Source organism: Nothobranchius furzeri, unplaced genomic scaffold (genome assembly GCF_043380555.1).
Source record: "Nothobranchius furzeri strain GRZ-AD unplaced genomic scaffold, NfurGRZ-RIMD1 Scf029, whole genome shotgun sequence".
In the NCBI taxonomy this organism is placed as follows: domain Eukaryota; kingdom Metazoa; phylum Chordata; class Actinopteri; order Cyprinodontiformes; family Nothobranchiidae; genus Nothobranchius; species Nothobranchius furzeri.
In genome coordinates, this window is record NW_027223046.1 from 1,225,724 (window position 1) to 1,237,022 (window position 11,299).

At 44.6% G+C, this 11,299-nt stretch overlaps 1 protein-coding gene across 1 annotated transcript; it reads right to left on the minus strand.

Moving 5' to 3' along the window:
• Positions 1-4,705: 4,705 nt before the first annotated feature.
• LOC129155893 (2-iminobutanoate/2-iminopropanoate deaminase-like) lies at positions 4,706-5,633 on the minus strand. The gene is made up of 3 exons (XM_054735635.2): positions 5,492-5,633; positions 5,059-5,113; positions 4,706-4,985 (listed from the first exon to the last, which is right to left on the minus strand). The coding sequence occupies exons 1-3, from the start codon at positions 5,546-5,548 to the stop codon at positions 4,816-4,818; spliced, it is 282 nt and encodes a 93-aa protein (XP_054591610.1). The 5' UTR covers positions 5,549-5,633; the 3' UTR covers positions 4,706-4,815.
• Positions 5,634-11,299: the final 5,666 nt, after the last annotated feature.

The following is an 11,299-nucleotide window of genomic DNA, read 5'->3' on the forward strand; positions in this document are numbered from 1 at the left end:
ACAGAAGACAGTTTATCCACTTTGCGAAAACCAGAATATGAAAGCAGCGATGGTTTTGGCCTGGAGATAGCAACTAGTCTACTCAGAGACGTCGAACAATCGTTTTTCTATGAAGAGGATTCTGGATCCCAAACAAGTCTCTCTGTGGCCCATGAAGACGCAGAACCACTGACTGAAAAATCTTTCTTTTTCTTTTTTTTTTTTTTTACCGTGTCCTGTCTGGCTGTGAAGCAAACTGAATTTATGTCTGAATGCTGGTAACAAGCCTTACAGATTTAGTCTCAGGTGGAGCATCTTTCTGGTTTTACGTCAGATGAAGTAACTACGTCAGATTTGGATGTGTTTGACTCAATGGGGGAGGACGCTGGTCTGTCTCTGACTACAGAGAGGGATATTTGGGAGAATCAGGCTGGTCTTTCCACAATTATGGAGGAGAACTTTGGGGAGAATGATGAAATATCACTTTCTTTAGAAGAAAAGGAGGAAATGTCTCCTACTGATGAAGAATTAGAGGAAGTAGACAGTGACACATCTGTTTTTTTAGAGGAAGAACTGATTCAGGGCGACACATGTGTGCTCCAGAGGGCCCTCAGTCGACGCGCAGGTGCAGTCATAGAGATCGGGGTAGGCCGGTGGTGGTGCGGGGGGCGTTCGGCCACCCCGTCGGTGGGTGACCCGCCGGCTCGGCTGGGGGTCACGGGCACCGGCTGTAGTGGAGTGGGGTCGGTGATGTTGTCGGCCCCCCCTTCTGGCGGGTGGCATCCCCGCCGCAAGGTACTGGGCTTCGGCTGGAGTCTCAGCGCCACCATCAACTCCCCCTTCGGCAGGTGGTGTTCCCACTCCAGGGTGCGGAGTCTCAAGCCTGATTCATGCTTCTCCGTCAGCTCCGCAAGGGACAGACGCGCACGGATTGATGGAAGCGTTTTGCACTCATACTTCTCCGTCTCCTGGGGAGTGTTGCGAAGCAATTGCCCGGCAGGACAACAGAGGGCGTAGCGCTGTTCTGTGGTATCCTGTCATGTATCCGGTCCAAGATAGTGTGTTTATATTGAGTTTTTTTGTATATAAGAGACTTTTTAACAAAGACAAATTTGTCTCTCATCCTCCTCCACCTCTTCATGCTCTCGCCACCTCTAAACCCACGTTTCCTGTCATTTCCGTCCACAAATAAAACGCTTGCTGCGTATCTTTTCACTCCTCCAGTCACGGGGGAATTAAACGTTCATGTTTTAGAGTTAAGTCGCGATGTATTCTTCAAGCTTTTCCGTGTCTGCCGCTAGTTATCCTCGGCTCTATTTATGCTTTTGAGGGCACAATGGCGGCGGTGTAGACAACAGCGGCGTCCTGACCAATCACAAGCTTGCGTTGTCCGTCTCGACTGACGGATGTTTAGAAAAGAGAGCTCGACTCCGTCCGTCCTTGCGGAGCTCTCCGGCAGGCCCGCAAGGACGTTGCGTGTCTCCGCACTGACGCAGACGGAGAAGCATGAATCAAGCTTCAGGTGCAGTGCCACTGCAACTGTCAACCTCCCTCCCCTAGGGCAGGTGGGTTTCCCACCCCTGGGTGAAATAATCCTGCTGCAGAGACGACACAGACTCTGTGGGTGTCATTGACCTTGGAGGTATTGGACAGACTGGTCACCCTGGCGCCGCCGTTGTAGTTAACAACACCCAAAGAGGGAATGACATGCAGCAACAGGCCACGCGTGCATGGCTCAGTCTACTCGAAAGGCACATCCTCAGACTGAGCAGCAACGACAGGCCATGTACGACCTGAAGGTCGCATTATGCTCAGCTCCGTGCCTGGCGCTTCCTGATTGTGACAAAGAGTTCCACCTTGAGGTCGTGTTCTCATCTAACTGCTTCAGTGTCGGTCTTTATCAAGTATATGACTGTGACAGGCGTGTCGTAGCATATGCTAGTAAGCTCTTGTCCGGTCCTGAGTTTAAATACTCTTGACTGTGAAAAGCTTTGCTTTCCACCATGTGGGCAGTTAAACACATTTCCAGCTACATTGGTGGACAGAAAATCATCGTCATTGAAGCACAACATCGGCCAGTGACCTTCTTTCCGCTTCCGGTCGGTAACAAGATGGCTCCTGTGCTTGGCTTAGCCGCAGTCACCGGCCACTTTTTCAAACTTTTCTCCACTAACCTCCTCTTTTCCACCTTGCTCCTGTCTGTGATACTCTTCAGTAGTGTCCCTGCTACCATCTCCTATGATCGCCAGACTCTTTTGTCCTTCCGTTTGTTCACGATCGCCCACGATATTCTGGTCTGGTTGAACTCTGCCCGAGTGGTAATTCTTTTCTTAGCCAGCCCCGGGGTTCTGGTTGTGGGGGAGGCCTAGCTGTTGTTTTCAGAGACCATCTTCCATGTAGCTCTACAACCTCTGGTCACTTTGCTTCCTTTGAACTGCAGCTGATTAAAGTCGGACGTAAGGACCCGTTCTACTGTGCTGTGGTCTATCGTCCACCTGGTCCAAACAGTTCTTTTCTTCAGGAGTTTAGTAACTTTCTATGCTCCACTGTGAAGCTGTCCAGACTGGTGATTGTTGGTGACTTTAACATCCACGTTGATGATCCCTCCCATCACTTTGCCATGAATTTCTCCAGCATTATGGACTCCTTCAGCTTTACCCATCATGTTTCTGGCCCCACACACACCAGGGGGCACACTCTGGACCTTGATTTTACTTCTGATCACCATTGCATTTTCTTTAACTTGTCAGTTTCTGCGTCCCCACCTCCTGCTCGCCGTATGGTTAGTTCTCGTTTTCTTAATGAGAGCACAGCTAGAAATTTTTCTGCTGCTTTTGATCCACCCTGTTCTTCTGATAAAGACCCAGATTCCTTAACTTCTCAGTCTAACGATCACTGCCTCTCCATTCTGGACAATATCTGTCCTGTCAGAACCAGATCAGTTCCTGCAGTGAACCCTACTCCCTGGTTTCATGACAGCCTTCGCAGCCTGAAGCGCCAATGCAGAAAAACTGAGCGTTTGTGGAAGAAAACTCATCTCCACGTCCATCTGCTGCACCTAAAAGATCTTCTGACATCCTTTAACTCTGCAGTCAGAGATGCTAAGGTTTCCTATTTTTCCAACCTGATGTCCCAGAGCAAAGGGAACCCCAAGGTGCTGTTTAACACCATCAGCAGCATCGTCTCTCCTGCCTCTCCTACAGCCTCCAAGGTCAGTGACACCCACAGAGTCTGTGTCGTCTCTGCAGCAAGATTGCTTCACTCTGGGGTGGGAAAACCACCTAAAGCTTGGTTTATGCTTGACGCATTCACTTTCCGCATGGTGATGCGGCTCGCGGATGGAACGCGCTTCACAACTTGCAGCGTTTATGGTTCATGCGGCTTGTCTCTGCGGTGAGCCAATATTCTCCCAAACTGTAGGGGGCAGCATAGAGCTCTACGGCATGCATCCAACACTACACCATAGTAGAAGTAAAAATTACTGTTGTTTACAACATGTCATTCCAGCATGTTTTAACAGCGTCCTCGTCTTTTCCGACAGTGTGAGCTATTTCTCTCCAAGAATTATTAACAACGTGTTGATCGAGGTGATCTTTGAGAGCTGAATCATACAAATGTCTGTATTTACGAACCTCTGCCATACTAGTTCTTGCCAGTCCGCCATGTTTTTCCGCGTCCGACCGTCCGCATGGTTAGAAAATTTCCTAGGTGCGCGGTGCGGAAATTTTGGGCCGTGCGGAGGCGCTGTGGAGGGGCGTGGTTGTTAAAATGACGCGACCTCGCGGATGCGTCAAGCATAAACCAACATTAACCTAGGGGAGTTTGCAGTGGCACTGCACCTGAGACTCCGCACACTGGAGTGGGAACACCAGCTGCCGAAGGGGGAGTTGATGGTGGCGCCGAGACTCCAGCTGAAGCCCAGTACCTTGCGGTGGGCATGCCACCTGCCGAAGGGGGGGGGGGGGGCTGACAACATCACTGACCCTACTCCTACAGCTGGTGCTAGTGACCTCTAGACCTGAGGTTGGTGACTCGCCTACCACAGGGGGAAGGTTGAATGCCACCCTGTACCACACTGGCTGACCCTGATCTCTGACTGCACCTGCACGTTGTAACGAGCAATCAACCATTACGCTACAGCGTCGACCGAGGGCCCTCCAGAGCGCACACCTGCGCCAGACACGTTCTGAGACATTGCATTCACCCGCAAACAAACACTTCATATTAGATTCATCCAAACACAGGGTTGCTTTTTTTAATACCAAAGTCTTTTTAATATCAAAGTCTTTTATAAATTGTCATGTTTTATAATTGTTTAGTAATACATTTCTTAACCTTCTTAAACTTGACTCTTTCTTGAAATAAACACAGAGTGGGTGTACATTGATCACTGAACAGGCAAAGATCTTTAGATCTTCTGAATTAACAAATAATCTTTGCTATTAAATTAAATCTTTAAAAATAAATATTATAATCTTTTGATTAAATATAGACCAAGCAAGTTGGTGTATGAATTTATATCTATTATATTTATATATCCATATATAATCTCATTCGTCAATTTGTTTGATCTTAGGAATTAAAATATAAGCTGATAGCAACAGCCTTTAATTCCTATGTTTAGGTCATTAACCCTACAGTAACACTGAATCATCTCTGGTTTTGGTGTTTAACTGGCTTATGCAACATGTGGTGATCTCTCCTCACATCAGCATGGAGCCATAAAAACTCTTCCAGACAGAACATCACTTTATTTAGAAGTAGGGAATATAAAAACATATATGGAGTAAACTAAGGAAATATGGGCAAAGCGGGCAGATCTAAAGGCTCCTTATGCTAAATAAATGGGACTTGTGGTATAGCTAGTTTGTGCTGACACCCAGCGGTCAGGGTTGTACAACAGCTCTTATCTATAGAGGGGAAGCCAACATACTCACACTGCTTGTAAACTTCATTGACATTTGAGAAATCATTGATGTCAGCGAGAAGCACGGTGGTTTTAACAACTGCCAGAAATAAAAGTAAACTGCATGAAGAACATCTGCAGAACAATGGCTTCTACACAGAAGATCGCCTCACCGTTCTCATAAGTGCATCCAGCCATTCGGAGGATCTCCCCCATGTTCACGAGAGCCTAGGAATAAAACACAACAGACTGTTGCAACACATGGACCTGAACTTTGTCCCATGAAGAGCTAACATGATCCTGGTGACACTTTAAAGCCAAAGCACAGTCAGAGCAGCTGCTACGTACTTATCGGATTATTTTGTTAATACGGCTGAATGTTTGGATAGTTTTACATCTGTGCAGAGCAGCTGTTGTGTTGTTTTAGATCATTCATTCACTCATCATTCATTGGTTTACTGTAAATAATGTTTTCCCACACAGCTGCTGGTTAACACTGGTTATTAAAGTAAAGTCATGCTAAAAAAGTTACTTTCCAGAATACTAAAGTAACTATAGCCACATCTCAGGTGTGCGGGTGTGAAATCAGCAGATGGACGATGACACCTGTCTGGTTTGGGCCTGAACACCGCCTCCCACCAGCTGGCCGCTGACCGGATCCATCCCCAGCTGTCCTGAAACATACACGCTCCGATCAACCACCACTGCTTGGCTTAGAGACACAGACACAAAACAAGAGTTTTAGTTAAAGGTCTAAATATACTGATCAGGTGAGCATGTCTGCTCAGCCAATCACAGGGCAGCGAGTCAATGCCCTTAGTCGTCTAGGTAAGTGCTTTACTGGACTCCAAACTGAACATCAGATGGAGAAAAACGTGACACTTCAGTAACTTAGTACTGGGTGAGTATTTCAGAACCTGCTGGTTTACTGGGATTTGAACCCAAAATAATCTGAAGGGTTTGTGGACGGCAGCAGGAGGTAGAGCGGGTTGTCCAGTAATCAGAAGGTTGCAGGTTCAATACCAGTTCCCTCCAGAGACTGCTGTTGTGTCTTTGGGCAAGACACTAAACCCACCTTGCCTACTAGTGGTGGTGGTGGTGGTGCCTGCCAGCGCGCCCCAGGCCAGCTGTGGCTAATCATCACCACCAGCGTGTGAATGGATGAACGAAAGATAGTTATGTGAAGCACCTTGGGGGGCTATTAGGGATGAGCGAGTACACCACTATCTGTATCTGTATCTGTTCAACCATCTAAATTATCTGTATCTGTACTCGGAGTGGGCGTGGCCTAACCCGGATTGGGTGTAATTTAACCGGAAGTGGGTGTGGTTTACATCAATACGTTATTTTAAGTTTGATCAGAAGTTGCTATGTGTATTGTTTATTTGAAAAATATTTACAGAGCAGCCTCAGAGTTGAGATTAAATGTTTTTGATCACAATAGTAAAGGAACTATTACAGAACAAGCTTTTCAATAAAATCAGCACATTAATATTTAAGTGCATGGATTAAGAGAGAGAGAGAGAAGAAAAGATCTTTTCTATAGCGCCTCTCAAGATAAAAATCACAGGGCGCTTCACAAAAACAAAACATGTAAAATAGAAAAAAGAATTTAGAAAATGATTAAATTAAAATGAGCAAAAAATAGACAATTGTGATTAAAAATGTAAAGAAAGAGAGAGAGAGTGAATAGGAAAGAGGGAGTGGATCCTCCTCAGGAAGAGGAGAGAGAGAGAGGGGAAAAAGAACCCCGACTGGAGCGGAAGCAGTGACATAAGAATTAAGCCACACAACGTTTTCCATAAATGCACACGTTCATTCGTAAATCCACACTCTGTGTTTCACAAATATAATTCGGAGGAACACAAATGCACACGCTCATTCGGAAATTCACACTCTTTGACTCATAAATATAATGTGAAAAAATAAGTCACGCAACATTTTCCACCAATGCACACGCTAATTCTGAAGTTCACACTCTGTGGTTCACAAATATAATTTGTAAGAACACTTGTAATATAAACTCACAGATCATACGAATTGCTGAACGTGCATTTACGAACAGCTTCTCATTTGTGAACCTTTCTGCGTTTGTGAGTGAAATCTGTGCGCTGAATTTTGAGACTCTCCTAATGTCGCAGATCAACAAACGTCACCATTGGCTAATGAATCTGTCAATCAAATATATGATTCTGCCAGGGCTGTTCGCTTTCAGCCAATCATATGGCTCCTTATGTTACGGAACAGATCTGCTGTGCGCATAAGTCGGATACAATTTTCCTGCATGTGCAGCTCGGGGCTGACGATGGCTGAAGATATCGCGTTAGCGTTCACACTTGTTTAATTTTCTATTTTAATTCTGGTGCCTGTTAGCAGCTGAAACACATCATCACGTGCTTGTGGATATCAAATATTCTATATGAAGACATGACTGTAATAATAAGTGTAGCAGGATGAGGTAATCTGCTCCTGATTTTAATAAATAACACCTGGTATTAAAGTCAGGAGCAGATTACCTCATCCTGCTACATAAGTAAAGGTTAGCTGCTGTAATTTTAGTGTGCTCATAGAAAACGTGACAAAAGAACACAAAACATATTTCTCTTTATGACCTATATAGTTGTCATCAACATAACATGATTTACAGAATACATGTGACCAACTAACTTCATGTTCTATCACCGGATGTTTGGATCATAGACTGTACATACTGGACAAAACGATTCCATAGGCTCCAATAACACGTTTTTTGTCTATAACGGGAGGTGGCCACCACCGCCATTTTGACCGTGTCACAGGTTCCGTCCAGCCCAGACAATTCCATAAAAGGGAAGAGAGGAGGAGCTGAGGGTGGGGCTGTAAGGCAGGGATCGACGGATGAACTAGCTACAAGCTAACCTGAAGCTAACCCTGGCTAACCCAAAGCTAACGCGGAGGTGGGAGCCAAGCTAACTGATGTAGCCACCTAGCTTCAACCCAACCGGAGCTAACTGTGGAACACCCATCGACCTGAATCTCACACGAAGTTTAGGTGGAGGTTTTCGGCGCCTGTTCGTGAAAAGTACCTGGATTTAAAAAGTATTAAATCGGTAAGTTTATAATTTATAATTTAACCATAACAGAATGAACAACAGCGCGCCATGGTCTCCAGCCAGCAGAGGAGAGGATGGCGGTTTTTCAAACCCTCCAGCTCCGGCGAGGACAGTTCATTACTGGGCTGGAGCCGGCCCTCAGCACCCCGCCACAGGCTCCAACAGATGCTGGCGGTGTTTGAAACCCTCCCAGCGGGACAGGGGAAGTCATTCTTGGGTCGGAGTCGGCTCGCAGCAGCGCGCCACGTTCTCCAGTCGAGGAAGGCTGTTTTTGAAACCCTCGCAGCGGGACAGGGGAACTCATTCTTTGGCGGGTCGGAGTCGGCCTGCAGCAGCGCGGTGTAGCCGTAGCCTACATATTTTGTTATTTAAGTCGCTCCGGAGTATAAGTAGCAGGACCAGCCAGAATATGTAAAAAAAGTGTGAGTTATAGTCCGGAAAATATGGCAGTTATTAGTATTCGAGCTAAATTAGCAGCCTAAATACATTTCATATATTTCCAAAACGTAATACTTGTTTGTATCTTGTACAGCCAACTAGCCTTTATTCTGGACTCAGTACAATTTACCAAAAGTAAAGAGACATTATACAGATGAAGTAAGCACAAGATAACTTACTGGAAGACACGGAATTATCATGAGAACCAGAACAAGAGAGCCTGATAACAGTCATGTGAAAATAACAGTTAAAAAGTATGTATGTGTAATAGAAATAAAAATATATTAGAATTAGTGTAACTCACTGTGATCCAAACAATAAATCAGCCATAGCTGATTAGTAAATATGACATTAGGTCCGGGAGTTTTTAAGTTTCATTCTTTCATTACATTTTTTTCTTAGATCTGTTTAAAGGTCACCATGGCAGCCTGTGTGTCTCCAACATCAGCTACACAACGCAGCAAGTGTAAGTTCCAAATACCTGTCTTGACCACTTCATGTATGGTTTTGTACTTTAAACAATTATGACAAACCTGTTATTTTTTCTCCATAGCCATTTGGATCATTGGTGACAGCTACGTGAGGCGTGGTGCCCAGAGAGCTGCAGAGACCGTCGGAGACAACCTTGGCCTCCCTGACGTCTGTGTCTCCTGGTTTGGTTGGGGCGGACCATCGACATACATACATGTGCCGACACTTTGCGCCCTGTTTTATAAAATGTAGTGTTAAAAATAAATGTTTTTGCTCAATTACTGGAATTTCTTTGGTTAAGACTACAAAGTGAGGAATACTCATTTGTGCAACAGGCCCATTTTAAATCCCAACAGTTTCTTAGCAGACAATAGAAATGTGTTCTTTACTAACTTTACTTGGTTTAAAAATCTTACTAAAATAAACAGAGTGCCGTATTGCAAAACCCAATCATACTTGTTATGAAAACATTAGCTTTGTAGATATTTTTTTACAGATATATATTTGTGTGCAACAAAAACCAAACTTAAATAATTTGTCATTCTTTATTGAAAAACAACAAAATACAGGTATACAGAAGTGTGGGAAAATGATAATGTGAAAGTATTGCACTATACAGTGGGGCAAAAAAGTATTTAGTCAGCCACCGATTGTGCAAGTTCTCCCACTTAAAATGATGACAGAGGTCAGTAATTTACATCATAGGTACACTTCAACTGTGAGAGACAGAACGTGAAAAAAAATCCATGAATTCACATGGCAGGATTTTTAAATAATTTATTTGTAAATCAGGGTGGAAAATAAGTATTTGGTCACTTCAAACAAGGAAAATCTCTGGCTCTCACAGACCTGTAACATCTTCTTTAAGAAGCTTTTCTGTCCTCCACTCGTTACCTGTATTAATGGCACCTGTTTGAACACATTATCTTTATAAAAAACACCTGTCCACAGCCTCAAACAGTCAGACTCCAAACTCCACTATGGCCAAGACCAAAGAGCTTTCGAAGGACACCAGGAAAATAATTGTAGACCTGCACCAGACTGGGAAGAGTGAATCTACAATAGGCAAGCAGCTTGGTGTGAAAAAATCAACTGTGGGAGCAATTATCAGAAAATGGAAGACATACAAGACCACTGATAATCTCCCTCGATCTGGGGCTCCACGCAAGATCTCATCCTGTGGGGTCAAAATGATCATGAGAACGGTGAGCAAGAATCCCAGAACCACACGGGGGGACCTGGTGAATGACCTGTAGAGAGCTGGGACCACAGTAACAAAGGTCACCATCAGTAACACACTACAACGGCAGGGAATCAAATCCTGCAGTGCCAGACGTGTTCTGCTGCTGAAGCCAGTGCATGTCCAGGCCCGTCTGAAGTTTGCCAGAGAGCACATGGATGATACAGCAGAGGATTGGGAGAATGTCATGTGGTCAGATGAAACCAAAGTAGAACTTTTTGGTATAAACGCAACTCGTCGTGTTTGGAGTAAGAAGAATACTCAGTTGCATCCCAAGAACACCATACCTACTGTGAAGCATGGGGGTGGGAACATCATGCTTTGGGGCTGTTTTTCTGCTAAGGGGACAGGACGACTGATCCGTGTTAAGGAAAGAATGAATGGGGCCATGTATCGTGAGATTCTGAGCCAAAACCTCCTTCCATCAGAGAGAACTTTGAAGATGAAACATGGCTGGTCCTTCCAACACAACAATGATCCCAAACACACCGCCCAGGCAGCAAAGGAGTGGCTCCGTAAGAAGCAGTTGAAAGACCTGGAGTGGCCTAGCCAGTCTCCAGACCTCAACCCCATAGAAAATCTGTGGAGGGAGTTGAAAGTCTGTGTTGCTCTGCGACAGCCCCAAAACATCACTGCTCTTGAGAAGATCTGCATGGAGAAATGGGCCAAAGTACCAGCTACTGTGTGTGTGCAAACCTGGTAAAGACCTATAGTAATCGTTTGACCTATGTTATTGCCAAGAAAGGTTATGTTACAAAGTATTGAGTTGAATTTTTGTTATTGACCAAATACTTATTTTCCACCCTGATTTACAAATAAATTATTTAAAAATCCTGCCATGTGAATTCATGGATTTTTTTTCACATTCTGTCTCTCACAGTTGAAGTGTACCTATGATGTAAATTACTGACCTCTGTCATCATTTTAAGTGGGAGAACTTGCACAATTGGTGGCTGACTAAATACTTTTTTGCCCCACTGTAAATGTAATCCTATTTATCTTTAAAAAGAAAAACTCTAAAAATGTCCTGTACAGCAACATGACAGAAGAATGGTGGTCTGTCTGTCAGAATGTGCTGAACAGATTTGCTCTTTGAAGAAGAGTGTCATGTTTGGAGGAAGGTACTTAACCCAAGACATGCAGAATACAACACTGACCAAAAACTGATGGAAA